Here is a 27,489-nt window from a genome sequence, read left to right on the forward strand (position 1 = left end):
TTGGCTCAAGAAATCTTATAGGATTGTTTCAGATTGGCTCAGATGTGCAATTGCCCCCTTGGAAGAGGTTTCCCTGGCACCCCGTCATCAAACCAGAATGACAGGGGCTGGGCGGTCCCTGCACCCCAGACTGGGCCCAGGTACAAGCCCTCTACCCTGGATCCGGAGCCTGGGGGGCACACGTGGGAGATCTCTGACTTCCATGTGCTGAAGGGAATGGCCAAGAGCCTGGCTTCAAATGCTGCCCACCCAGGGCTCCCCTCTTGTAAGCCTGCCCTTGAGATGCCCACCCCCCACATTCCTGCAGATGCACTTCCTCTCATCTTTCCAGACCCTCCAGGCAGAGTCCACCACCTGTTCTCTCACATAGCACTTGAGACAGTCAGTACTCCATCATGGCATTCTATGCACTGTGCTGTCCTTTTTTTTTAAAGCTTCAAAAAATTTTTTATTGTGAAAAGTTTAAGCCATTACAAGCCCCAAAGCACCAGAATTAAGAAGATAATTTTTTTACACATAATTTTTTTATACACACACTTTTCATACAATAGTGAAAAAGTGAAAGTCGCTCAGTCATGTCTGACTCTTTGTGACCTCATGGACTATATAGTCCATGGAATTCTCTAGGCCAGAATACTGGAGTGGGTAAAGCCTTTCCCTTCTCCAGGGGATCCTCCCAACCCAAGGATCGAACCCAGGTCTCCCTCATTACAGGCGGATTCTTTACCAACTGAGCTATGAGGGAAGCCCTTTTATACAATAATAGGTTGATTTTCACAGGAATTTAAAATAAATAATCTGAAAATCGGTGTCACTGACTGCAAAATAAGTATCTGGCTCTTCGACTCTCTCAAGGTGACCAGCCTCCTATGTGGCCAAAGGATGAGGCTTCTGACGTCTGTTCTGAGCCTGGGTGGCAAGTCTCTGGCAGAGATTTCTCGCTCATGCTATAATTTCTTATTTATAAGTGTATCTTCCCCTACAACAAGGGTATCTTACTCATTGTTTGTTTTTAAATATTTATTTATTTGGCTGTGCTGGGTCTCAATTGTGGCATGTGGGATATAATTCTATGACCAGGGATCCAACCGGCGCTCCCTGTGTTGGGAGTGTGGAGTCTTAGCCACTGGGCATCCCTTATTCATCTTTTATCTCCAAACCCATCAAAGTATCACCTAACCCATTGTTGAATGAAAGAATGAATGTTCTTCCTCTAACTCACCCATTTATTTAATCATATTAAGACATTTAGTGAGCATCAACTGCGTACCAAGCAGTGGGGCAGGGCACTGGGGATAAGGTGATGGTTCCAGCAGTCCTATTTGAAGGGAAGTGAGATTCAAAAGTTGAGTGAGCCTAAGGTGGCTCACAGAGAAGGCAATGGCACCCCACTCCAGTACTCTTGCCTGGAAAATCCCATGGACGGAGGAGCCTGGTAGGCTGCGGTCCATGGAGTTGCTAAGATTCGGACATGACTGAGCGACTTCACTTTCACTTTTCACTTTCCTGCATTGGAGAAGGAAATGGCAACCCACTCCAGTGTTCTTGCCTGGAGAATCCCAGGGACAGGGGAGCCTGGTGGGCTGCGGTCCATGGGGTCGCTAAGAGTCAGACACGACTTAAGTGACTTAGCAGCAGCAGCAGCAAGGTGACTCAGATGGTAAAGAATCCACCTACAATGTAGGTGACAAGGGTTTGATCCCTGGGTTGGGAAGATCCCCTGGAGAAAGGAAAGACTATTAGAATATTCTTGCCTAGAGAAGGACAGAGGACTATGGTGGGCTACTGTCCGTGGGGTCGCAAGAGTCGGACACGACTGAGAGACTAATACTAACTAAGAAACAAAACTGCAAATATCCTAAGGCATCAGAGGCTGGAGACGAGGAACGGTGAAAGATCACATCCACAGGGCTGGGATCAGTCAAAGTGTTCTTGTTCATGAGGGGTCCTCCCGTGCTCCAAATCGAAATAAAAACATTGGCTCCTTCGGCCTCATACTGTTTCAAGTTAGAAGCGAGGACAACGGCAGAGGTGTCAGATGAGCAGGAGAGAAGGGTGGTCGAACCACGTCAGGCTCCAGGAGCTGGCGGGGGCAAGGGAGAGGGCTTGGCAGCTGCCCCACCCTCAGTTAGATCTCAGGGACAAGTGGGACCCTCAGAGGCTTGGGAGCTGCCAGAAATCCTCCTGGACGACCACCCCCAGGGAATTTACCCTGGGAAGAGGCACACAGCTCTCCGCAGAAGGACATGCAAATAGGGCTCCGGGCAATCAAGGTGGGGAGAAGCCACGATGCCACAAAGGGAAAACAGAGGATGGGAAAGGACGGGCCTGAAGAGCCAGGACCCTAGGGGGCAGGACCTAGAGTGCAGCAGTGTTGGGGGGGTCCTTCTCCCAGAGACGCCTGTGGAGCCTGGAAGAGAGATCTTACTCCAGGCTCCACAGGCCCGACAGGCTGCAGATAGACGGCTGCCTGCGCCAAGAGCCAGAGTGATGACTGGGCAGGATGGGCTGATTTATGAGCGAGACCTGGAGCCGAGAAGCAGGGCTGGCAGGGATAGATGAGGAGTCTGGCTGGCAAGGGGTGCCATGGGGGGGGTGCTCCAGAGGCCCAGTCCTGCATCCTGCAAGAAAGGGGCCTTGATTGGGGGATCTCCAGGACCCAGTCCATCCAGCTTCCTGCACCCCCAGCTCCCTGGGAGTCTTGGGGTCTTCCCCCTGCTCCCGCTGAAGCTGCAATGCCTTCTCCCCCCTGGTGTGGCTGGTTCATCAATTGGAGCAAAGATACCACACTAATGTAAGACGCTCAGCATCCTAGGAAAACTGAGAGGGCTTTATGAGAACTCTCTGTATGTCTTCACTGTTTTTCTGTCCATCTAAAAATGCTGTGTAAATCATTAGCTTTAAAAAAAAAAAAAAAACTAGTTTGTTTTCTAGAGGGAAAAAGCAGAAGGCTCCTGAGGGTTAGAACAAGTGTGAGGGCTGCTCCTTTCTCTGTCTCTGACCCCAGGGCTCTGCTCACTAGGTGTCACAGTTCCAGGCTCCCCAAGATCACCCTCTGGGGAGACTGGGTTAAGAGCCCTGGACTCAACAGCTTCCATCTCCTGATGTTTCCTTGCCACCTGTTTCTCCCTTGGGTCTCCCTGCCCCGCCCCACTCGCCTGGCTGCCCTTGACTGAGAATGTAGTGAAGTCTCTGCTTAGTCACAGCCAAGCAGGCATAGCATGCTCTGCTCCAGGAATTTCTCACTCAGACCAGTCCCGCCCCCCCCCCTCCCCCCGCCCCGGGTATTGGCTCTTCTCCGAGGTAGATGGCCTCCTCCCCTCCCTGATTCCTCCTCTCTGAGCCAAGGTCCCTTCTGATTTATCTCCCCGGCTCCATTCCCAACATGTCCATCTCAGGGTGGGACTGGGAGGATGAGCTGGCCTTCCATGGAACTGGAGAATGGCACAAACTGTCCTATGTGCCCTAAAATTGAAAGTGAAAGTTGCTCAGTTGTGTCCGACTCTTGGCATCCGACTCATGGTTTATATTCCGTGGCAAATGGAATTCTCTAGGCCAGAATACTGCAGTGGGTAGCCTTTCCCTTCTCCAGGGGATTTTCCCAACCCAGGGATCGAACCCAGGTCTCCCTCATTGCAGGAGGATTCTTCACCAGCTGAGCCACAAGGGAAGCCCAAGAACACTGGAGTGGGTAGCCTTTCCCTTCTCCAGGGGATCTTCCCAACCCAGGGATCAAACCTAGGTCTCCCACATTGCAGGCGGACAAGGAGAGATGAGAGGGAAAAAGAGAAAAAGTTCTATTTCCTCCACACAGCCCCAGCGAGGGTGGACCAGAGCAGTTTTTATCTGCCCAGAAGTAGAAACAAGCTGAATCCAGGCTCAGCCAACAAAGCTTTGCAGTTGAGATGACAACACAATAACTAAGTAAGTGGATACCTTTATGAATGAGAAAATAAGACAAGTGCTGAGCTAAATGGATAAAATAATAGATGCAGGTGAGTCTTCTGGGACAAATGTGTCCTTTAACAAGAGTGCCCCTCTCTCCTCCTCCACATCTTTGTCTTCCACAGTGACTTGTTCAGGAGTCCGTCCACCTATGATTTCCATTCAGGAAGAGCAAGAGCCCAGGAAGAGGGTGGTGGACAGTGTGAAAGGTGGGAACGGACTCAGGACCAGGTCGATGGCCCTCCTTCATCTTCGGATCATCCCTGTCTGACTATAAGGCCCCATCACCCAGGCATGACAATTCCTGATAAGAGTGCAACCTGAAAATGGGAAGAACACCAAAGTGCATCTGGAAGGCCTGGTTCTAGGGGCAGAAGCTCTTCTACTTTTTTTTTTTTTTTTAATTTGGCTGCTCTGGATCTTAGTTGCAGCAGGCAGGATCTAGTTCCCTGGCCAGGGATGGAATCCAGGCCCCTGAAAGGGAAGTTTGGAGTCCTAACTGCTGGACCACTGGGGAAATCCCCAAACTCTGCTCCTTTCCTAACTTCCTCAAGCATTGGTATACATTCATCTACACAACTGCAGCCACGACAGTACTGACCAGGGATGCTGTGAAAAGCCAAAGAGACGACGAGATGGTTTGCATTAAACTCTATTGCTTTTTGAGTTAGGTTTATTGTTTTAGCTGTTAACATCAAAAAAATTTCCCACCTTCTGCTAACTTCTTGAGTTGAACACATCTCATTCATTTTTTAAAACTGAAGTATAGTTTTCTTACAATGTTATGTATCTCATTCATTTTACTCTTTCTTCTTTACTAAATACTTAAACTATACTTACTACACTTAACTATACTTTATACCTAAGATACTTTGTCATACATTTCTTAATTTTAGTCTGTGACATTCCAAAAGACTTACATGTAGAGTTTTTCTTTTCAGTTTTGCATATTTACTAAATCTCATTTTTTCCCTCCTGAACATTTTAAGTGTTTAAAAAGTTCCAGGTATATGGGATTTTTGTGGGATAAGAAATTATTGACTTCTAATTTTATTGTATTGTGATCAGATCATTATTTTCATTCTCTTGATCTTTTGGTATATATTGATACTTGGTTTAGGCTAATATGTGGCTAATTTTTGTAAATATTCCATGTATTGTAAAACATATATTTCCTCTCATTTTGGAGTGCAGTGTTCTATGTAACTATTAGCTGGGCTGTTCAAACATATATGTTTTAAAATTTGGCTGTGTAGGTCTTAGTTGTGGCCTGCGGGACCTTTAGTTGTGGCATGTGGGATCTAATTCCCTGACCAGGGATCTAACCTGGGCCCCCAGAATGAAGAGTGCAGAGTCTTAGCCACTGGACCACCAGAGAAGTCTCCAAATATTTTATATTACTCCTTTTTTTTCTGTTAAAAACCTTGCACTCTGGTTGTGGATGTGCCAATTTCTCCTTGAAATTTTATCTTCTGTTCTTGCATTTGCTGACCCATGGTATATTATCTGCCTGGGTATTCTGTAAGTTAATATGATAAGGTTCTCTCTTAAAGTGTTGTTCGGTCACTCAGTCATGTCTCTTTGCAACCCCATTGACTATAGCATGCCAGGCTTCCCTGTGCTTCACTATCTCCCGGAGCTTGCTCAAACTCAAGTCCATTGAGTTGATGATGCCATCCAATCATCTCATCCTCTGTCGCTCCCTTCTCTTCCTGCCCTCAATCATTACCAGCATCAGGGTCTTTTCCAGTGAGTCAGCTCTTCGTATCAGGTGTAAAGTGTAAAGGGCTGTAAAATGTGAATAACATGAAAACCTCTCAAGCCTTTGGCTTCTGTGCATCCTTCCCCACTGCAAGTGGTCCCTGCCCCACCTGGCTCCCCATTAGGCTTCCCCCAATCCTGACATTGGGTTATCTTCTTGCACTTGTTTCACTTGGCTCTTGTCAACCCCCTCCAACCACTAGCACCCTCCTCTCCATTTCTGTCCTCTTTATCCAGAAATGTCAAGTCAGCAGCGGAGGAGGAATGATACGTGGCATGTACCAGCACTAGCTCCAGCACAAGCTCCAGAGCTAGAGCCAACAACAGAGCCCTTGGCAAGTCCAGAGCTAGGACCAGCTCCAGCCACCGCCCTAACACCAAAGCCAGAGCTAGGGCCAGCAACAGGACAGAGCCAGTGCAGAGGCACCGCCAGTCCCTGGCCCAGCTCGCAAACCAGCTGCAGGGCGACATTCAGCCGTAGCTCCAGTTCCAGTACCAGTTACAGGTGGAGAGTCAGTGCGAGCTGCCAGCTCTAGCACTAGAGCCAAGGCTAGAACTGGCTCTAGGCTTTCCTGTAGCAATTTGAGCATATTACAGTTGCTTTAAAGCCTTTATCTAAAAAGTCCAATGTTTGGGCTTCCTCAGAGATGGTTTCTCCCCATTTTCCCCTGCTTTGAGTGGTCAAAATCCTGTTTCTTTGTATATTTTTCTTTGTTGAAAACTGAGCATTTGAATATTATAATATGGTAACCCTGGAAATCAGCTTCTCTCCCTTTCCCAGAGTTTACTGTTTTTGATTATTGAAGACTGCAGTCATCTGTTTAATAACTTTCCCCAACTATTTTTGTGAAGACTGTCATCCTTGTCATGTGTGTTCATTTGAAGTCTCTATTTGACTAGTATTTTCACAACTTTTCCCAGAAGCTAAAAACAAACAACCCATCTCTTCCAGTCTTTATAGGCTGACTCTTTGCTGTCCACTCCTGTAACACTTAGCGAGCAGCTTATAATTCTGCCTTAACCTTTACTTCCTGTTTCCACCAAGCCCAGTGACCGGCCAGAGGTGAAAGCTTAGGGTCTTCTCAGGTCTGTTTCGAACATGCATCCTGTCCTGGCCATGCATGTAGCTTTCTAAATTCCCTAGTCAGTTCAGTTCAGTTCAGTCGCTCAGTCATGTCCAACTCTGCGACCCCATGAATCGCAGCACGTCAGGCCTCCCTGTCCATCACACACAGGGTCATTTTAGAATACCCCAATTTCTCAAAGAAACTTCCCAGTATTTCTTCCCAGGCTTAGGTGGTCTATTGCAATGAGTTGGCCAAATTGTTCATTCGGGTAATTCATTCCATTATTTTCTTTCAGTAATTGTTTTTCTTCTCACAGCATGTGGCATCTTAGTTCTCTGACCAGGGATCAAACCTGTGCCCCCTGCAGTGGAAGTGCAGAGTATTAACCACTGTACCTCCAAGGAGTCCCTCAGCAGTGTTTTCAGAGTACAAATCTTGCATCTCCTTGGTGAATTTTATTCTTTCTGATATTATTGTAAATAAAATTGTTTTCTTAATTCCTTCTCACTTTGTCCATTGCCAGTATACAGCAATACAACTGATTTTTTGCATATGTATCCTGCAACCTTGTTGACTTTGATATATTTTGTGTAGTCTTTTTTCCTTAGGATTTTCTAAATATACCATCATGTCATCTGCAAATAGCTTTATTTCTTGCTTTCCAACTTTGATGCCTTTTATTTTTCTTGACTAACTGCTCCGGCCAGAACCTCAATGATGAGTAAGAGTGGTAAAAGCAGTCATTCTTGTCTTGTTCCTGATCTTAATGGGAAAGCTTTCAGTCTTTCACCAGCTGAGTATGATGTAGGGTTTTTATATATGTCTTTTATCATGTTTCGGAAATTTCCTTTCCTTCTAGTCTGTTTATCAAGTGCTTTTATTATAAAAGAAGGTTGGATTTTATCAAATGCTTTTTCTGCACCAATTGCCAATTGAGATGATCATATAGTTTTCCCCCTTCGTTCTACTGGTGTATTACATTGATTGATTTTCATATGAACTACCCTGCCATGCCTGGGCTAAATCTCTCTTGATCATGATGTATACTGCTTTCAATATACGGCTGGATTCTGTCCACTAGTATTTTGTTGCGAATCTTTACATCTATATTCATAGAGGTATTTGTTTGCAGTTTTCTTGTAACACCTTTATGTGGTTTTGGTGAAGGGGGATACTGACCTGATAGAATGAGTTAGGAAGTGTCCTGCTTCTATTTTCTGGAATATTTTGAGGGCTGATATGAAACACTGTTTAACTGTTGAGTAGAATTTACTAGTGAAGCCACTGGTCTTCAGATTATTAGCTAGGAGGTTTCTGATTACTGATTCAGTCACTTGTTACAGATCTATTCAGATTTTGCTTCTCCTTGAGTCACTCTTGAGAGTTTGTGTGCTTCCAGAAATGCATGGGGAACAAAGCTCTCAGCAGGAGCAACTTGGCCCAGCTTGGCCCATCCCTGACGCAGAGGTCAACGGGTTCCCAAGGACAGGGATGAGAATGCAGCCTTGCAGGCTCAGTATTTTGGACTAGCTGCTCAGTGTAATGAGCAGCTAGTCTGCATTTTTAAGGTCCCTCTGGCTGCTTTGTGGAGGATGTAGGGGGTTGGGAAAAGTGTCAGGGAGACCAGGGACGGGGCAGCCACAGTTGTCCCAGTGGAGATGCTAAGGGCAGGAGTAGACGTCAGATGTATTCTGGAAGCAGAACCCACGGGACATAGTGATGGATTGGAAATGCGGAAGGTCTGGAGGGTCTCAGGTCTCTAGCCTGAGCTCGGGGTGGACAGTGGAAGCACCACCCCCTGAGATGGGCAAGATGAATGCAGCTGGTGGGGGCAGGGCAGGGACTCAGGAGTTCTGCTTTGAACTGGAGATTCTTAAGTCATTTCAGGCTCTGGAGCGCTGACCCCTCATCAAGAGTAAAAAGGAAAGAAAAGGAAGCATCTTCCTCACAGAGTTCTTAAGAAAACGTGGCGGGAGCTGGGCTTCCCTTAAGCACGCAAGCTCTGCACGAATCCCTTCGCTGGTTCAGGACTGAGTCTTGTCTGTTTCCTCCTCTAATCCCTTGCGGTCTGGCAGTTCTGGGCCTGGGGCCTGCTCTGAGCTATCACTAGGTAAAAGTCTCTGCCCTGTCTTCAGAGTTTCCCATAGAAACTGCCCCCAGAGGCATCTGACCTTCAAAACCCTTGCCTACCTACAGATGGGCAAATTCACGGCCAGTTACCCAGCCTCACTCTGCCCCGTTTAAGGACAATGCTCCCCAGCACCTGTCCCCTGCCTGAGCCCTGTCCACACTTCCCTGCCTCCGTGGGAGGGCAGTCTCGACAGCCCCAGTCCTGGGCTCCCTTTCAGCTAGCTTATTCTCCAGGCACGGATTCTCCTGACAACTCCTTGTGCCTCCAGGGGTTCCTTCCTGACCTAGGCATTAGCCCAGGCCCACCCAACATTCTGACACCTAGACAGGATGTCAGGAACAAGACAATGTTTCTGGAAAGGCAGTTTTTACAGAGGGCACCCGGCATTGCTCTTCTTTGGCTTCCTGGGAGATTGTCCCCAGAACACAGACCACCGTTCTCTGTGGGCTGTGGCAGAACAGAGACTAGTCTGTCATCCTTCATCCCAAAATGACTGGGGTGGTATACAAGTTGATGTGGTAGGTAAGCAGATACTTGATGGAGATGACAAAAGATTGCTTTTCTGCCCTGTCCCATGGCTCCAGCACTCTTCAGAAGAATGATATATATAAGGATAACATTTCTATGGATTATCCATGTGGGTCTGTGTGGACCCCTGCGCAGCAGAATGAGACCTAAGTTTGGGAAATCATCTGTCTGGCTTATTTTAAAACATTTAAAATAAACACTTTGGTCCTCTTCATAAGGACACAATACCTGACTTTTCCTCATGCAGGTTTGTATCAATTCATCTACAATTCTCAGTAGCCACCATCTCTGAGATGGGTGATGGAAAAGCGTACAGTTTGCCCCTAAGAACAGCTTTCTCTTGGCAGAGTTTCTTCAAGGGAGAACACTGGGTTCTTGAGTATTAAGAACAGAAACAGCACTGGAAACATGTTCGAGGCAGAGGAACAAACTTGGTCTCTATAATAATCTGCTAGCAGCAGCACTTGTGAAAAAGGCTTAGGAGTTGGAGCTTATGAGGACAAAGTAAATCAGTGAGGCAAGGCTGTCACAGAAAGGCCGAGGGGAGCTTCTGCTATATTGAGGAAGGTCCAGAAACTAAACCAGAGACGGAGTCCTCCCACACCCAAACCCCACAATTTAAAACATGCCCAAGGGCTGGGAGTCAGGGCGCTCCTGAGGGAGACAGGCTTCCCCTTGGGCCTAGGGGCGAGCTCTCCTCAGCTGGAGGGGTCTGAGGACAGACGTCCCCCAAGGTTAGCAGCATCTGAACAGAGGCCAGGAGAGCGCTCAGCAGGATATGGTTGGGAGAGGCAAGTCTGGGAAGGTTCCTGAAGCAGACGCTGACCTTGACGGTCCCTTTCAGCCCCGAGAGAAGGGCTGCCATGGGCCTTCTCAGCACTGACATCCTGTAAGTTCCTACAGAGGCTTCACTGGGGGCCTGTGCCCACCCCAGAGTTCTCTCAGCCCCTCAGCACCTGGACACACCGCTTTAGTGCCCTCAAGGGGCGGAGCTGAGAACAGGCTCCAGGCCTCTGTGCCAGCTAAGCCATGGGGCGGGGGCGGGGGGTGACTTGTTACCCGGGGCAGCATCTCCCCACGTCTGGAACCCCACCCCACGTCTGGGATCATTTCCAGTTTGGTATCAACAGGCATGAACTAACCCTGTCTTATACAGAGGAAATCATCCCTTGTAGCCTTGTGGTTCTCATTCCATCTCCCCACATCTATTAAGGGGAAGTCTCAGTTGGGGGCTAGTGTGTCTGACTCCACGCTAACATCTCTTAACCTGTGTACAGACAGCAAGTCTCATGTGTAGGCACAGTATCGGGCTGTCATTTCACAACACTATTTCTATTAATTTTTAGTTACTTTCTATTTCTATCAAGTGTAAACTTTCCTTTAAAAATGTATTTAAGGAAATAAGTTAACTTAAAAATATTAGAAATTCATTTTCATCTGGGTTAAGATAAGAGCAGCAGAAGGGCCCTCGAGGTTAGTGGCTGAGGGACAACTGGCAGCTGGGGAGATGCCAGTGAAGGACCAGCGGCAGGAGGCTCAGCACAATGGAGGGTCCTGCTCTGGCCCTCCAGGGTCTCAGAGACAAGTCTGGAGGGTCACCTAAAAAGATCATCTCAGGGACCTCTCGGTGGTCCAGTGGTTAAGACACGGCACATCCACTACAGGGGACATGGATTTGATCCCTGGATGGAGAATTAAGATCCTGTATCCCAGAGGATACAGGATCCCACAGGATCCCACATGGATCCCACATCCCACATATGTACTGTGTGGCCACAAATAAAAAAAATAAAGATCATCTTATGACGAAGAAAGAGAAAACAGGAAAGCCGCAAGTTGAAAAAAAAGTTTATCTTTTCTTTAAAAAAAGTTATAAAATTTATGTAGCTGATTAAAGTTTAAAATCTCCTATGGAAAAATTGATGTGATCTGAAAGACTTCCGGATCGCTTGACTCCCAAGTCCAATACACTCTTCCATTTCGACCCTTCATCTCTTACAGATCCCACACTTCCACGTTTTCTTTAGAAAACACGATCTGAGGTTATACGTCAGTGATCAGCATTTCAAGTGTACAAAGCGGTGTCTGAGGTAGCAGGAGGCATGCTGGCAGGATGAGGGGTGTGGAGGCTCACACATGGGCTGAGCCCACTGCCGCCAGCGTTCCCCACACTGCGAGGCAAACCTGGGGCTCCTTCCTCGCCCGCCAGCCCTCCTGGTCTCTCCTGGGGACCCGACCTCCCGAGCCTGGCTCTCCTTCTGGTGCCCAGCCTTGGCTTCATTCCACTTTGATTCTGGTCAGCTCCCACCTTCCATCTCCACAGAGTCTCAGAACCAAGGAGTGAAACTACAAGAGACCCCCCCGCCAGGCGGTGATCAGGCTGCCCTGGCTGTGATCGACCCCCTGCCCACTCTGCCATCCCCCCTACCCATTCCGCTAGCCGCCCGCCAGGTCCAGCCTTGGGGTTCCTCCTGGTCCTCGGGCCATCCTGTGGGCACGGGTACCTTCTCAAGGCTGCGCCGATGGCCCACGCTGATGAACGTCATGCCCAGCTGCTGGCCGATGCGGTACAGCTCGCTCTCCACCTCCTCGGTCAGGGCACTGGTGGCTTCATCAAGCACTGGGGACAGAACCCAGCAGGAAGACGTGGGGGCCTGCGGTCCATCTACCTCTGCTGCTCCTCCAACCCACGCCCACCTCTGGCTGGGACCTGATGAGAGGCTGAAAACTGCTCTGCCTTCCAGGATCCCTGCCTTGGGGAGACCATGGGCCAAAGGAACAGAGGGAGAGGCTTCATTTGGGAAGCCACTGCCAGCAGCAGGACAAAATCCTTCAGCTTCCTATGGATGAATACCAGCCACTGCCTTGGACCACTCAATCCGTGGAATCCTAGTTCCCTCGAGGACGTTAGTTCCTAGTAAAGTTCATACCTGCCATCCCTCTGCCAGGTACAGCTGGGGAGATGGCAGAGTCTGAGGACCAAAATCAGAAGCCCTCTCAAGGCTGCCTCCAGCTGCAACACTGGCTGAAAGCTTAAGACTCGGCAGTTTAATATATGGAGGCTTCCCCGATGGCTCAGTGGTAAAGAATCTGCCTGTGATACAGGAGACTCGGGTCTGATCTCTGAGTGGGAAGGTTCCCTGGAGGAGGAAATGGCAACTCACTCCAGCATTCTTGCCTGGAGAATCCCACGGACAGAGGAGCCTGGTGGGCTACAGTCCAAAGGGTCACAAAGAGTCAGACACGACTGAGCAGTTTTATATATACCTGAGGATGCCAAGCACTGCTGCCTCATGGGCAGAGTCCTGGTGTCCCCCTCAGCAGGGACAGAGACACCTGGCCAGGCACAGCTGTGTTCTCCTACCCATACCCATGACTCTCCAGGTACACTTGAACAACACGCTGCTACACCTTGAGCGCACACGGTACCTGGATGGCACGCGCACCTACAGCGCGAACCTCACCTGCGTACTTCGGCTGCAGGTAGAAGAGCCGGGCAAAGGAGAGCCTCTGCATCTCTCCCGGGGACAGAACATCATACCTGTGGAAAGGGAGGGGGAGAGGCTGGCTGGAGGAAGGAGCATATAACTTGGCTTCCGCACAGAATGGCCTGGGCAGAAAGAGGCTCTCACTGCAGACAGACTGTCCCAGGGCCCCTACTTCCCACCAGAGCCCCACTGCCCACATGAGACGAGGCCAAAACTCTGTACGCAAGGATATGAACCAGGCCCCTAATGGGCCAGCAACACCCTGGGATTTGGGGTCAGGAGTCAGTTCATCCCTTGCCAGGACCCCTGGGACCCTAATGGGCCAGCAATGCCCTGGACTTTGGGGTCAGGAGTCAGTTCATCCCTTGCCAGGACCCCTGGGAGCCACTGTCTTTGGGGGAGCTGTCTCTGGAGCATGCCAACCTCCTCCTTACCAGTTCCAATCGACCTGCTGGTCCAGACCTTCTGTCCTTGCCACCAAGCTGGACTGTAACACACCAGAGGGAACGATGGGTCTGTGGAAGGGCTCATCCCTATCTCCTCCCATCCCGAGGACCACCTCAGTCCCACCACATACATCTACCCCTGGCAGCACAGCAAGCAGGGGCTGGGGGAGCAGTCTGCCCCAGGCAGAGAGGGGTAGTCCATCAGCTACTCTTTAGACTTGCTGGAGTGTGGGAACCAGCAAAAGCAACCCGGCATGGTGTTATCATTGTTTTCAAAATTGCAACAGAGTGATCGCTGCTTATTTCCCGTACCTGGCTAACAGCTCCCACTGCTGATTTATATGCCCACCCCCAACCTCCCTGCCCTCGCCCCAGGCTCAGACCTCCAGTCCCCGGCCAGGGACAGTAGGTCTGGCCCTGCTAGCCAGCACCTGTGTGGTCGGTGCTACGAGGTGGGCTTGGACCTCAGGGTCCTTGCCCTCACTTACCAGGCCTGCCAGCTCCAAGAACCTCATGATCCTCTCATCATCGGTAGAACCTGCAAGACACAGAAGTCAGCACCTCTGGGTGGCCAGAATAGATGGGGCGCATCATGACAGGGGGCGGCAGGGGCGGGCGGGCAGAGGTGGAGGCACCAGAATGGGGGCCAGGGCTCTGAGTGACAGGTGATGGCACTTAATAAACAAGGGAAGAGCTGGGGAAGGACGTGATCCATCCCTTCCCTCCCGTGAGTGTCTCTCCTCTGCAGGGGGCAGACAGAACAAGATGAGGTCAGGGTACAGACCCCAAAACAGTAACCAGTCAGAGGAGGTGGTGGAGGGGACCCAACCAGAAACCAGCAGCCTGGCTGGGGGCCTCCCCCAACAGGCAGAGAAGAGACGGTGGGATGGGGGATGTGTCCCGAGGGGGCCCAGCTCACCTGAGTCTGGGTAGATCTCCTTCAGGGGATATATCACCTGATAAAACAAAACCACAGCGGCCTGGGTAAGGGCCAAGGAGAGGTGGGATGGCACACAGCCCACCCTTGCTTGGATACAGGAACCGCCAGAGACCAGGCTCCTCTCGACCCGAGGAGAGGAAGAAGCACTCTGGCTGAGGGGCTGGGCTGGCAGACAGTAGGGAGGGCCCCCAGAATCCAAGCTGGTGCTCAACAAACACATGTGATATTTGGTTTATGGCCAGCACAGGTTAGCCTGCCTCCCGGAGCTGCCCTGAGTACATGGCCTGACCCACAGATGTGAATATAAAACAGGAGCGGTCCATCAGCTACCGTTTAGACCTGCTGGAGCGTGGGAACCAGAAAAAGCAACCTGATGTAGTGTTATCATTGTTTTAAAAATTGCTAGAGTGAACCCTGCTTGTTCCCCATACCTGGTTAACAGCTCCCACTGCTGATTTATATGCCCACCCCAACCCTCTCCCTCGCCCCAGGCTCAGACCTCCAGTCCCTGGCCAGGGACAGCAGGGCCGGCCCCGCTGGGCTGGCACCTGTGGTTGGTGCTACCAGGTGGGCTTGGACCTCGGGGTCCTTGCCCTCACTTGCTGGGCATGGTTCATTTATGTCCCACCTGCTGCCCCAGCTCTCTAGAGCTGAGACCTGTCAGCCTACCAGGTGCCAGGTTGGGGGGTGGGGTGGGAGGAGTGGGCCCCGGGCTGACCTGCTCCCGAAGGGTCCCATCAGTGAAGAAAGGCTTTTGGGGCAGGAACAGCACCCCGTGGGGTCCAAAGTCCGCCAGCATCTGCACTGAGCCTGCAGAGCCCACAGAAACCTTTGTTTGGGCATCTTCCAAAAGGTAACTGCCCCTCACTCTCCTCCAAGAGGCTTGATCCTTACAGACAGATGCACACACATACCCACATGCACACACATGCACCCCAACCCCCCAGGCCAAGGCTGGCTCAGAGACAGGGCAGGCTGGTCCTCACCCCGTGCGCTTGCCCAGAGGCCGCCCAGAACCCGGAGCAAGGAGGTCTTGCCGGTGCCCGTGTTGCCTGTGATGAGCAGGCTCTGCCCCTCAGAGATCTTCAGGCTCAGGTCCTTGATTAAGGATTTGTGAGAGGAGGGGGCGCAGATGCAGACCCGCTCGAGGAGGAAAGCTGTGTCTGCTGGCTCTGTCGCTGGCCCTCCCGGGTCCCTGGGGTCCGAGAAGGGAGGAGACGGGGGGAAGAAAAGCACTCAGTGCTGCTGGGAGTGGGGGAGCCCCTTCTCCTGGGGGAGAATCACCTCTGGACTGGGCGGCTGCCGTGGGCTCAACTGTGGCCTCAGAAATATGCTGAAGTTCCAACCCCTGTACCTCAGAAGGTGACTGCATTTGGAGACAGGGTCTTTAAAGGGGTGAAAGTGAAAGTTGCTCAGTCATGTCCAACTCTTTGTGACCCCATGGACTATACAGTCCATTGACTTTTCCAGGCCAGAGTACTAGAGTGGGTAGCCTATCCCTTCTCCAGCGGATCTTCCCGACCCAGGAATCGAACCAGGGTCTCCTGCATTGCAGGTGGATTCTTTACCAACTGAGCTATCAGGGGTGAGTACATTCAAATGAGGCCGTGAGGGTAGGGCCCTAATCCTGCAGGACTGCTGTTCTAAGAAGAGGGAGAGACACACTAGGGGTGCACAAGCAGAGAAAACGCCATGGAAGGACGCCGTGCGAAAGCAGCCGCCTGCAAGTGAAGGAGCAAGGCCTGGGGAGAAACCAACACTGCTGCCACCTTGACCGTGGACTTGCAGCCTCCAGAACTATGAGGAAATAAACATCGGCTCTTTAAGCTATCCAGTTTACGGTGGGTAGCTATGGTAGCTACGGGTGTCCTACAGTAGCCCTGGCACACGGACAGAGGTGGTCTGGGTACCTGCTCCGTGGCAGGCCGGGCCAAGTCCTGCCCTTGACTGATCTTAACCAGTCTTACCAGCCATGCACCACAGCGGTTATCCCCTCTTGGCAGATGAGGAAACTGAGTCTGGTGGCTAAGTAACTGGCGCAGGGGCACAGAGCTGCATCTGTCCAGTTCTAATGTCAAGAGGTTTTCACAGCATCACAGGGTGACTGAAGGTCAGAAGGGGAATGGAAATACTAACCTGTTCTGGAGCTTCTGGCTCTCCGTGGGTGCCCATCTTCCCCACAGAACAGCAACTCCAGTTTCCTACAGTCCCTGCCCCAGTAGCCCACCCCAGTCCTGGGGTTTCAGAGATGCATGAAGTTTTCATTCTTAACAGAGGCAACAGTTAAGGTGTTAGCTCCTAAGAAGAGAGTTGAGTGTAGTCCTTGAAATTTAGCCTGTTTCCATTTTTCAAAGCTTACTCTAGGGCCTCCGTCCAAACCACCTCCTATGAACTAGGAGACCCGATCCCCACGACATCCCTAAGACGAAGGTTCCATGAACATCTTCCTTATGGATATGAAGATACTGAGAACAGTTAGGTAATCTGCTCAAGAAAAGTGAGGATATGAGACAAATCCTCGATACACAGAAAGATCAGAAACATCCCAGAGCCTGCAAGGATACATGAATGAAGACACCTCTGGGCCCGAGCAGGGACAAAGAACAGACAGGCCTCAAGGAAAGGGGTGGGTGCAGCAGGGCTCGGCGGGAGGAAGAGGGAACAAAGGAAGAGGAGGGATGCTATTCAGAGTTTCAATAACTCAGACCCAGGCGGCTGTGTGCACTTTGCTTCCATCAGGTGGGGGGATGGTGTAAATGAACACAGATGACACAAGAGTGATGCAGATGGTGAACATTTACAACGCGCCTGCACACAACAGGGGTTTCTTTCATTTGCTCCACTGGACTCTCCTGCCCAGCCGGAAAAGGGCCGGGCTCCGGGGCGGTTCCGTGGCCCGCATGGTCCACCACCACGCTGCTGGCCCAGGGCTTACCTGGCCAAGTCCCACTGGCTCTCATCCAGAAACTCCCCATCCTGTGACTTCGGGGTCATGTCCAGCAGGGTCTCCTGAAGCTCCCCGATCCTGGGCAAGAAGTGAAAGCCTGAAGCCCCAGTGAAGGCCTTCCTCCTTTCTTCCTCTCACGCCCATGAGTATTTGGTGAGTTTTTTCTGCTCCTTTTTTTCCCCCTTGGCTACTTCTCCCAGCGGCACACACTTTGCTCAGGACCCGGCAGGGCTGAAGGCAGCCTCACCTGTGTGTGTAGCCAGCCACGTCGGAGAGTGTGGTGGAGAGGTCGATGAGCTGGCTGAAGCAGCTGATGAGATACATGCACACGAAGGCATTCTGGGCAAGACAGAGGGCAGAGAGCCCAGGCCTTGACTCTGAGGCCAAAGGGCAGGGGAGCAAGCGTGACCGGGGGCGGGGCCCCCAGGAGGGAGGCTCACCTTGCTGACCAGGCTGCTGAGCTCCGTGGGGCTCAGATCTCCATAGACGCCACTGAAAATGGGGATTGCGATCACGACGTAGCTCAGGATGCTGCCCAGATAGTCAAACATGTTGATGCCAACTGCGGAAGACCCAAGAGACCCAGAGTGAGAAGCCTGGCATCGAGCATGTGTGCTCCAAGGGGAAGAAGAGGCCAAGCAGCATCAAGCGATTTCCCGAATCCTCACTCTCCTGAGGACACTCACAGCAAAGGCAAACTGATCAGTGCAGAGAGGGAGGAAGAGCTTGTGGGGGGTGGCCGTGGACTATCCCCGCCCCGTGGTTCCTGCCTCCTGGGCTCCCTGCACCTACTGTACAGCCAGAGTTCCTTGGACATCAGCTCCCTCTGGGTCTGAAGGAGTCGCTGCAGCCTGCGGTCTGTCCTCATGTGCTCCACGTGCCCAGCCCTGATGAGAAAGGCTGGGATGTCCACGGGGTCTAGAGAGCCTCTGCCAGGCTCCTCACACTCCCCTTTCGGGACCAGGCCCACCCAAGTGATCTTTCCTGCAGACCCTTTTGGGCCACTAGCAGTCAGCCATTGCTGCATTCATTCAGCCTGGTATTGCCGGCAGAAAGAATAGCAACTCTTAGATAGAGTGGGCAGACCTGGTTCAAATTCTGGCTCTGGCCAGTGACTAGCTGGGTAACACTGACAGGTTATTAAGCCTCTGAGTCTCAGTTTATTCATCTATGAGATGGAGCTTATAATATCAATGTAATAGGCTAACGTGAAAATATCTGAATTTAAAGTGCCAGGCATATGAGTGGCTCCTGATAAAAAACTGCTGTTATTAAACAATACACCAAGCAGTCTCTAGGTGGCAGGCTTGGTGCTAGTCAGCCAGACAGAGGTTGATGAACCGGTCCCTGTAGGGGAGGAGTTCCCAGTGCAGGATGGCAGGCAAATGCATGCGTTCTTCACCTGGAACATACGGAAAGTGTTACATAAGCTGTGTGTCTGCAGGACTATGGAAGCAAACAGGCCTGATCACTAAGGGAGTCTGGGAAGGCACCCAGGAAACAGTGACTTCAAGCTTTAAGGATGAGCAGAAATTCTCCAGGCAGAAAGGTTAGGGGAGGACAGAGAAGGAGTTTCAGATTTAGCATCAAGGACAGAGAGGCTGCAGGAGAACAAACTCAGAGCCCCAAGAACCAACCTGCTTGCCCCGGAGCCCAAAGCTTCATGAGCAGAGGTTGCAGAATCCATCCAAAAACAATTTAGCACAGGTCCAGCTGTACCTGCTCCCCACAACAAACCTCTCTCAGGCATGCTGAGTGCATGCTAAGTCGCTTCAGTCATGTCCAACTCTGCGGCTCTATGGACTATAGCCTGCCAGGCTCCTCTGTCCATGGGATTCTCCAGGCAAGAGTACTGGAGTGGGTTGCGATACCCCCCTCCAGGGTCTTCCCAACCCAGGGATGGAACCCACATCTCTTGCATCTCCTGCATTGACAGGTGGGCTCTTTACCACTAGCATCATCTGGGAAGCCCCTCAACCTCTTTCATAGATTCCTAGAACTCTTGGTGCCCCCCAGGTGGTGGCAGCTACAAACTGTAGCAGAGATGGACAGAAGAGCAAAGTCCCGGGGCTATTAGAACCAGGTGACCCAAGGACAAACTTCCATTCCTTAAACACAAACCTCTGGGCCCTTACTATCAATCCAAACAGAGTCCAGAGTCCTTACAGGAGGCAGAGTTCAGGGACCTGCCGTGGCCGCAGGGGAAGGAATGGGATTTCACAACACGGCTGTCAGGACAGAGTCTGTGGGGAGCGGGTCCTCTGATCTGAGAGGCTCCACTCCCTCCCCTGCTACAGAGATGCAGGATTAGCTGTGGATATCACTGGGCTTCGGGCACTGGTGGAAAGCCATTTTTTTACAGACAGAAAAGCACAGGCAGTGCCTTATAGTCATCAGCAAGATGATGAAGCAGACACTCATTTCACTCTTAGAGCAAATTCTGCCCCATGTTACACCACTAGGAGGAACGACTCATTTCAGAAGCAAACTCACTAACAGAAGGATGAGGCAGACAACGACAGTGAGGGACATGGGGAGAGGGTCATGGCCAAGTGTGAGGACGCCTGGCCCCTGGCCTTGGCGATGGTGGGAGGGTTGTATGATTCACCTGGCCCTCTCTGCCATCTATCTCCCCCATCAGTTCTGATGAGGCAGATGGGCAATTATCTCCATGAGACTCACCTGAAAAAAGCAGCAGGCTCAGCATTCACCCGGATCTGCATGTGCTTGAACCTGGGCGGACCAGAGGTAAATGTGTGCTGACGGTGGGCAGGACGGGGCCCTCTGCTTTCAGAGTCCTGGATCAACAGGACACCCAGGCAAAGAGGAACACGGCTCCCCTTCAACACTGTGGCTGCTTCAACCTAACCCTTCCCCGGACTGTCATAGGGTGGGAAATCCCAGGCCTGTGTGGGGTGGCAGGAGCCCTGCGGACAGGGCAGCCCCTCGCCTAGCTCCAGAGAGGACAGGTGCATGCCTGCCACTTCCCCTCCTCCTCCCAGGGCCGGGTCTGAAGGAGGAGGCCAGGAAGCACAGAGCAGGGCCCAGATCCACGGGCTGACTTGAATGAAGGCGTCTGGAACAGAAGCACGTGAGAAGGCCAAGGGATGATGGTGCCGAGGGCCAACCAGTCACCGTTCTCACTGCTGCTCATGTATCACCTCATTAATTCCCCTTACGATTCTCTCCACTGGGGACAGTACCATCTCCATTTTAGAGACAGGAAGATGGAAGTTTAGAGAGGTTAAAGACCTCCCCCGAGAGCACATGGCTAGTGACTGGCATAACTGGGATTTAAACTCAGGCAGCCTTTTTCCAGATCCCATTCCTTACGCGTTATGCCCGACCCAGAACCCCCGAGCAAGGGAGACCCACCTGAAGTCCCCCTCCAGCTTCTCCTGCTGCACCAGCTTTGCCACAATGGGACCCATCAACACTCTGTTCACCACGGTCCCCAGGATGAAATACCCGAAGATGCTCACAGGCCCGAGCCAGCCGGTGCTGAAATGCGGAGGGAGGGAGGGTGTGGAGAGGGACATATGCCCGCAGGCCTCGGCCCTGACTCCTGCCCCCGTTCTGGGCAGCCCCCGTCCCATCTCAGAGCCCCGTGGGGCCTCTGCTCCTACGTGGGAGCACCCGGTACCTTGACAGAGACTCACTACACGGCCAAAGGGAGGGCCGGGGCCCGAACAGACAAGATGGGAAGACTTCCTGGGGTGCAGGTGGGAGGGAGGGAAGACCTCTCTGGGCCCTGACCCGGGAGAGCGGACTTCCCTTTGGCATGTGAGTGAGGGACTCGGGGGAACCAGCGGGCAGGGAAGGATGGGAGGCACGCCAGCAAGAGGAGAGGCTTCACCTCCGGAAGCACTGGTAGGTGTAGTAGACCAGAGTGAAGGGGGAGATGATCAGCTTGCTGGCCATGCTGCTGAGTTGCCGACAGAACCGCTCCACGTCCTGGCTGATGCGCTGGTCCCTGGAGCCAACGACACACAGTGACTGGACCCAGGAAGCTGGCTTTGGGGTGAGAGCTAAGGTAGTTCCAGGTTACCTCTGATTTTGAACCTGCCTTGCAACGACCCCATGGGAAGAGGGACCCAGACAAGGGCTGGTCTCCTAAAGGCAATGAGACCCTTAGGATCTTCAAACAGGGTTGTGGAGAGTGGCTTCTTATGGCACTTCAGTCCACCCCTCAGAAAAAAAATGGCAACTGAAAGGTCCAGCACCCAAGGGGCCTGAGCTGGCTCCGAGCAGAACCAAAGAAGGACTTGAGGGTGGGTGACCCGAGTTTCTGGATGATTAGGGAAGCTCTCTGGCTTATCTCACTCCTCCCAACCTCTTCCTCACGAACCGGAGCCTCCCCCCCCATTTTAGCTATGTGGCTGTGGAAGCTCTGTATGGGTTCAGCCACGGAGAAGACGCCTAGAAGAGAAAGTCAAGAGGCATCAGGGCAGGACTTCTCTGGTGGTCCAGTGGTTGAGAATCCACCTTCCAATGCAAGGGGACATGGGTTCGATCCCCAGTCAGGGAACTGAAATCCCACATACCACAGGGTGACTAAGCTTGCATGCCTCAACTAAGATCGAATGGAGCCAAATAAATACATAAATTAAAAAAAAAAAAAAGAAGCATCAGGACCTCCCAAGAGCCTTTGCTGCACAGCTCCGCATAAGCTGAGGAAAGGTGACCTCAGGCAACGAAGAGCTTGGAAGGGTGGTGAGTGGGGAGGAAATGAGTGTGAAGAGAGACTCCACACGTCCCATCCCAACACCAAGGCCACAATGACTCTTAACTCCCAGAAAGGTGTGAGCTTGGGCAAATCCCTTGCATTCTCTGGGCCTCAGTTTCCTCACCTGTAAGGGAACCTGGGACTCAGTGAACCTAAGAGAGGTGATAGAATGGGGACTGGAATCACAGACTGAGTCCTAGATAGCAGCAATTTTTTACTGTTGAAAATCAGAGCGCCGGTTTTCTTGCTTTTTTCTAGCAAGGACTTTTCTCTCTGTCTTGGGGGTGCCTTGTTTGGAGGCCCAGGATATGAAATGGACAAAAGAGAGCTGCTCTTGGCCTCTTCTTTCAGCTCCCTGTCCTCAGGCATGCAGAGCACCCTCCCCGCAGTGGCATGGCTCCAGGCAACAACATTTGCAGATAACTGCAGATGACCTCATGAGGTCCCAGCAGGGCCTCTCCTGGGCTGAGTCATCCCAGATGGATGAACCCCGTAGTGGGTGGTGAGGACTGACAGGGGGCGCCTACGGGTTATCGACGTCATCCCGCAGCACGTTGAGGGTGTAGTACACGCGGCCCCGGAAGTAGAGGCGGTGGAGGTGCTCGGTGAGGTCCTTCCTCCAGCTCACATACAGCAGGTTGCAGGTGAACTGGTCGAAGCTCTTGAGCTGAGCAGTGGGGGAGACAAGGGGAAGGGAGAGACGCATCATTCTTCCTGCAAGCGTCAGCTCCCAGCTCAGGCTGGCGGAAAGCCTCTGCCGACCAGTCCCAGCCAACAGGTGTCCATTCAGCACTGGGGCCTGTTAAAGCCTCAAGTCATGGGATTGCTCCCTTCCTCTTTCACGCATGTGTTCATGCCTTCACCAAAGGCAAGATCCTCCAGCCCCCACGTGCTTCTGGAGATTGGGGACAGTATCTTCTCTTCCATTTGTTCTTATTTTTCTGTCCCCCCAAACCTGGAATAGGGTTCTATATACATAGGTGCTTACTGACAGAAGACCCAACAGAAGTGAAAAAGTGTGATGAGAAGTGGCTTCCCCAAGAAAACGGGTGATGCGCCTGACAGAGAGCTTTAGCCTTGAGTCCTGGCAGAGCCCTGACTGATCATTTATGGCTTGAGTCCTGGCAGAGCCCTGACTGATCATTTATGGAGCCTCCGTATGCTAAGGTGAGGGAGGTAACGGTGAGGTCACAGTCTAGTGAAACAACAGACAGTCCCAAGGGTGTAAGGAGTGTTAGAGCAGAGGTAAACGCAAAAGGATTAGCGGGACTTCCCTGGTGGTCCAATGGCTAAGACTCCAAGCTCCCAACGCAGGGGGCCCCAGGTTTGATCCCTGGTCAGGGAACTAAGATCTCACATGCCTCAAGGTACAGCAAAAAATAAAAAAAAAAAAAGATTAGCAATTCAAAGGGGTGGAGTTGGGTGGAGGAGACATGAAAGAAAAGTTGAGGATGATCTGAAGGAGGTGACAGCAAGTCAGCAGGCATTAAACAAGTGAATGAGGGGTGGGGGGAGGAGGCCATTCCGTGAGGAAGCAGCAGGTGCAAAGGCTGGGAGATGGGACAAGTGCCAGGCCCAGTCACAGCCTCGGCGCGTCAGAGGACAGCAGCGGCTCTGGCTGCTAAGCCCGGTTTTCAGGGGCTCTGAGCTCCCTGAAGCAAGAGTTCTGATTAAACCAGAACCCTGTGGCCGAGCTCCAAGAGCTTAAAACAATTGTGGAATTGGTCTCATGTGGGCCAACAGGCAAGATCAACGCCCTGCCTAGAGTTCTGACCCCGAGTTCCCAGAAGAGGGAGGGAACACACGCGCACAGCTTGGTTCCTGCTTCCTGATGACTAAGTCCCACCAGGCACTGGTCAGACATCATACTAGGCTGGAGGGGAAGAGAGATGTGGGGAGAAGACCTTACCATGGAGTTGAGGACGATGAGCACAACAGACAGGAACGTCAGGGTCTTAAATCCATTTAAGTCTTTGTTTCCTAGGACTCCAAAGTACTGACTGGGGATCAAGCCAACCCGGTAGATCACCAGTTGTTCTGGCGGGAGGGGGAGGAGGCAGGAATCAGTAACGAGGGGTGAGAAAAGTCAGAGGAAGGCTTCTTCTTGTATCCATGTGTCATCAACACCCCGCAGAAGGAAAAGGACCCCACGAGCCTGGGCTCATTCACTCACCCAGTAGGGCCACACACAAAAGGGTCAGGAACATCAAGGCATTCTGTGATGACCAAGAGGGAAATAAAACTTTCTGTATCTGCAGGAACCGCTGGAGAAATTGCAGACCTAACCTGGGTCTGAAGAAGAGAAGCAGAGAGAAGCCTAAGAGGACAATGGAGCCTTAGAGAGCAGTGACTAAACTTTTCTACACCTGTTGTGGGTTGGGGCTGAGGCCATGAAGAAAGAATGTCTTACAAATGCTGAAGACAGTAGGCTGGGAACAGACCCGGGGATTAAAAAGGAATTTCTTTAAGTTGACAAATGCTATGAAAGGTTATTTACCAAAAACCTATGGCTAAATTAATAAAGAAATTTTAGCCACATCCTCTTTTTGGTCACAGACAAGGAAACCCGCTACATCCATTCTCAAATAAGACCCCCAAACCAAAAACTAAAAAGCAGGAAAACTCACAACTTTAACTTAGAATTAAGTACTTTTGTTCAACATAGTGCCACAGATGCAGACTTTCCGGAGAAGGGAAAGGTAATAAAATCTACGCATACAAGAAATTCCTGCGTCAGAAAGACAGGAAATCCACAGAAAAGTGGGAAAAGGACATAAATAAGGGGAAATTCAAATACTTGAAAGAGGAAAGTTAACACAATGGAATACCACCTTACACTGATTAAGTTGATAAACATTAGAAAACCCAAACAATACCAAACACTGGGTGGGTGGGGGTCGGTGGTTGACAGGGAACAGGAACCTTTAGGCAGTGGTGTTGGGAAACCGGGTGTGATCACTCCGGAGAACAAATGCAGCCGAATTAAGCGTGACCGAGCATCCTACCCTGGGGTGAACAATCTAAAGAAAAATCTAAGCACTAAGTGTCCATCACTAGGAGAATGTGTAAGTCAACTGCGGTCTAATGACCTTAGGTAGCACCACCCAGCACTCAGAAGTGAAAACTAGATTACAATAGCATGCATGATCTCAAAAACACAATGTTGAATAAAAAGTTTTTTAAAAATCACAGCATGTTATGAAGTTGGAAGGTGCTGTACCTTTTCCCCAAACAGCCCCGAGTAAGACGTCCCAAGGCCCGGCCGTCCTCCCCAGCCGCCCTGCTAACCTGCCGCCAGGCCGGGGCGCGGGTCCCCGGATCGCCATGAGCAGGGATCTGACCGACGCGGGAGCCGGGCAACCCCCGGGTCGGCTCCTGGCAGATTCTGTAGAGCGCGCGGCCTGCCGAGGAGGGGCGGGGCACCGGGCCGGGGCGGGGCCGGACCCGGCTACCACAGAGACGGGCGGATAGAGAGGAAGGCGCAGGGCGACGCCGCCGCTCCCGGAAGCGACCGACTTCTCTAAAAGAGTCGACCCGGCGCCTAGGGCGCCCTCTCCTGGATGTGGACAGTTTCCCCTTAGGCAAGAAGCAGCGGAGACTGTGACTGGAGTATTTTTAACTCGAATTATACAGGAACCAGAGGTCAAATTGTCAACATCCGTTGGATCATCGGAAAAGGAAGAGAGTTCCAGAAAAACATTTACTTCTGCTTTATTGATTACGCCAAAGCCTTTTTTTGTTTGTGTTTTTTTTTTTTTTTGATTATGCCAAAGTCTTTGTGTGAATCACAACAAACTGGAAAATTCTGAAAGAGATGGGAATACCAGACCACCTGACCTGCCTCCTGAGAAATCTGTATGCAGGTCAAGAAGCAACAGTTAGAACTGGACATGGGACAACAGACTGGTTCCAAATCGGGAAAGGAGTAGTCAAGGCTGTATAATGTCACCCTGTTTATTTAATTTATATGCAGGATACATCATGCGAAATGCCGGGCAGGATGAAGCACAAGCTGGAATCAGTATTGCTGGAGAAATATCAATGACCTCAGATATGCAGATGACACCACCCTTATGGCAGAAAGCAAAGAGGAATTAAAGAGCCTCTTGATGAAGATCAAAGACAAGAGTGAAAAAGTTGGCTTAAAACTCAACGTTCAGAAAACTAAGATCATGGCATCTGGTCCCATCACTTCATGGCAAATAGATGGGGAAACAATGGAAACAGTGACAGACTTGATTTTTTGGGGCTCCAATATCACTGCAGATGGTGACTGCAGCCATGAAATTAAAAGACGGTTGCTCCTTGGAAGAAAAGTTATGACCAACTTAGACAGCATATTAAAAAGCAGAGACATTACTTTGCCAACAATGTTTGTCTAGTCAAAGCAATGGTTTTTCCAGTAGTCATATATGGATGTGAGAGTTGGACTATAAAGAAAGCTGAGCACCGAAGAATTGATGCTTTTGAACTGTGGTGTTGGAGAAGACTCTTGAGAGTCCAAGAAGGAGATCCAACCAGTCAATCTTAAGGGAAATCAGTCCTGAATATTCATTGGAAGGACTGATGCTGAAGCTGAAACTCCAATACTTTGGCCACCTGATGTAAAGAACTGACTCATTGGAAAAGACCCTGATGCTGGGAAAGATTGAAAGCAGGAGGAGAAGGGGGTGACAAAGGATGACATGGTTGGATGGCATCACCGACTCAGTGTACATGAGTCTGAGTAAGCTCCCGGAGTTGGTGATGGACAGGGAAGCCTGGTGTGCTACAGTCCATGGGAGGTCGCAGAGTTGGACACGACTGAGCGACTGAACTGATACATGTTTCACCAGAGAAGGGAAAGGCTACCCACTCCAATATTCTGGCCTGGAGAATTCCATGGACTGTATAGTCCATGGGGTCACAAAGAGTCGGACACGACTGAGTGACTTTCACTTCACTTCATACATGTTTCATACCTTCTTCCAAAGATGCCAGAATGATTTTTTTTTCTTTTTGACAGCGCTGTGCAGTGAGGCTTTCCAGGATCTTAGTTCTCCCACCAGGAATTGAACCTGCCCTCTCACAGTGACAGGGCAGAGTGCTAACCACTGGATTTTCAGGGAATTCCCTAGAGTTATCTTTTAACCACATAAGTCAGGCTTCCAATTTCAGTTAGAATAAAATCCAAACATTTCCATGGCACAAGTGATCAGGTCCTCTCACCTTGGTCTTGAACAGGCCACTTTATTTTGGTCTCAGGGTCTTTGCCTGGATCACTCTTCTCCCTAGCCTGAAGCTTTCCCTGACTGGCTCATTCTCATCATCAGTTCAATAGGATGTCAGCTGCTCACCCAACCCAGAATATGCTGTCCTTGCCCCGCCATTCACTATTACATTACACTTTTATTGTCCTAATGATATTTATCCCTGTCTGAAATCATCTTGTTTCTTTGCTTTGTTTGTCTCCCTTTATAAGAATACATTTCATTGAGCAGGAACTCTGTCTTGCTCACTGATGTATTCCC

General features: G+C 51.0%; 1 protein-coding gene across 5 annotated transcripts; it reads right to left on the reverse strand.

The window, feature by feature from the left end:
- Positions 1-11,264: 11,264 nt before the first annotated feature.
- On the reverse strand, positions 11,265-25,408 carry ABCD4 (ATP binding cassette subfamily D member 4). 5 transcript variants are annotated; one of them, XM_043472540.1, is made up of 19 exons: positions 25,268-25,408; positions 24,153-24,271; positions 23,889-24,016; positions 22,507-22,646; positions 21,110-21,226; positions 20,629-20,754; positions 19,936-19,986; positions 18,046-18,140; positions 17,694-17,815; positions 17,501-17,592; positions 17,242-17,331; positions 15,293-15,501; positions 15,025-15,116; positions 14,286-14,322; positions 13,855-13,904; positions 13,355-13,407; positions 12,897-12,973; positions 11,937-12,052; positions 11,265-11,778 (listed from the first exon to the last, which is right to left on the reverse strand). In XM_043472540.1, exons 1-19 carry the CDS (start codon positions 25,303-25,305, stop codon positions 11,710-11,712), a joined length of 1,821 nt encoding a protein of 606 aa, XP_043328475.1. In that variant the 5' UTR covers positions 25,306-25,408; the 3' UTR covers positions 11,265-11,709. The 5 variants fall into 5 exon arrangements, 4 of the variants coding, with proteins under 4 accessions (XP_043328475.1, XP_043328478.1, XP_043328476.1 ...); XR_006270122.1 differs by having other exon boundaries at positions 11,746-11,778; positions 11,937-12,185; XM_043472543.1 differs by lacking the exons at positions 23,889-24,016; positions 24,153-24,271.
- Positions 25,409-27,489: the final 2,081 nt, after the last annotated feature.

This window comes from Cervus canadensis, chromosome 6 (assembly GCF_019320065.1).
Source record: "Cervus canadensis isolate Bull #8, Minnesota chromosome 6, ASM1932006v1, whole genome shotgun sequence".
NCBI lineage: Eukaryota > Metazoa > Chordata > Mammalia > Artiodactyla > Cervidae > Cervus > Cervus canadensis.

Bases quoted from the DNA above. Each gene is read 5' to 3' on its own strand.
- ABCD4 (XM_043472540.1), bottom strand. From the start codon at position 25,305: ATGGCGATCCGGGGACCCGCGCCCCGGCCTGGCGGCAG. The intron at 24,272-25,267 runs GTTAGCAGGGCG...TCTCTTCTTCAG, and splicing joins GCGCCCCGGCCTGGCGGCAG to ACCCAGGTTAGGTCTGCAAT. The intron at 17,816-18,045 runs GTAGGTGCAGGG...GGTCTTCCGCAG, and splicing joins CAAGGAACTCTGGCTGTACA to TTGGCATCAACATGTTTGAC.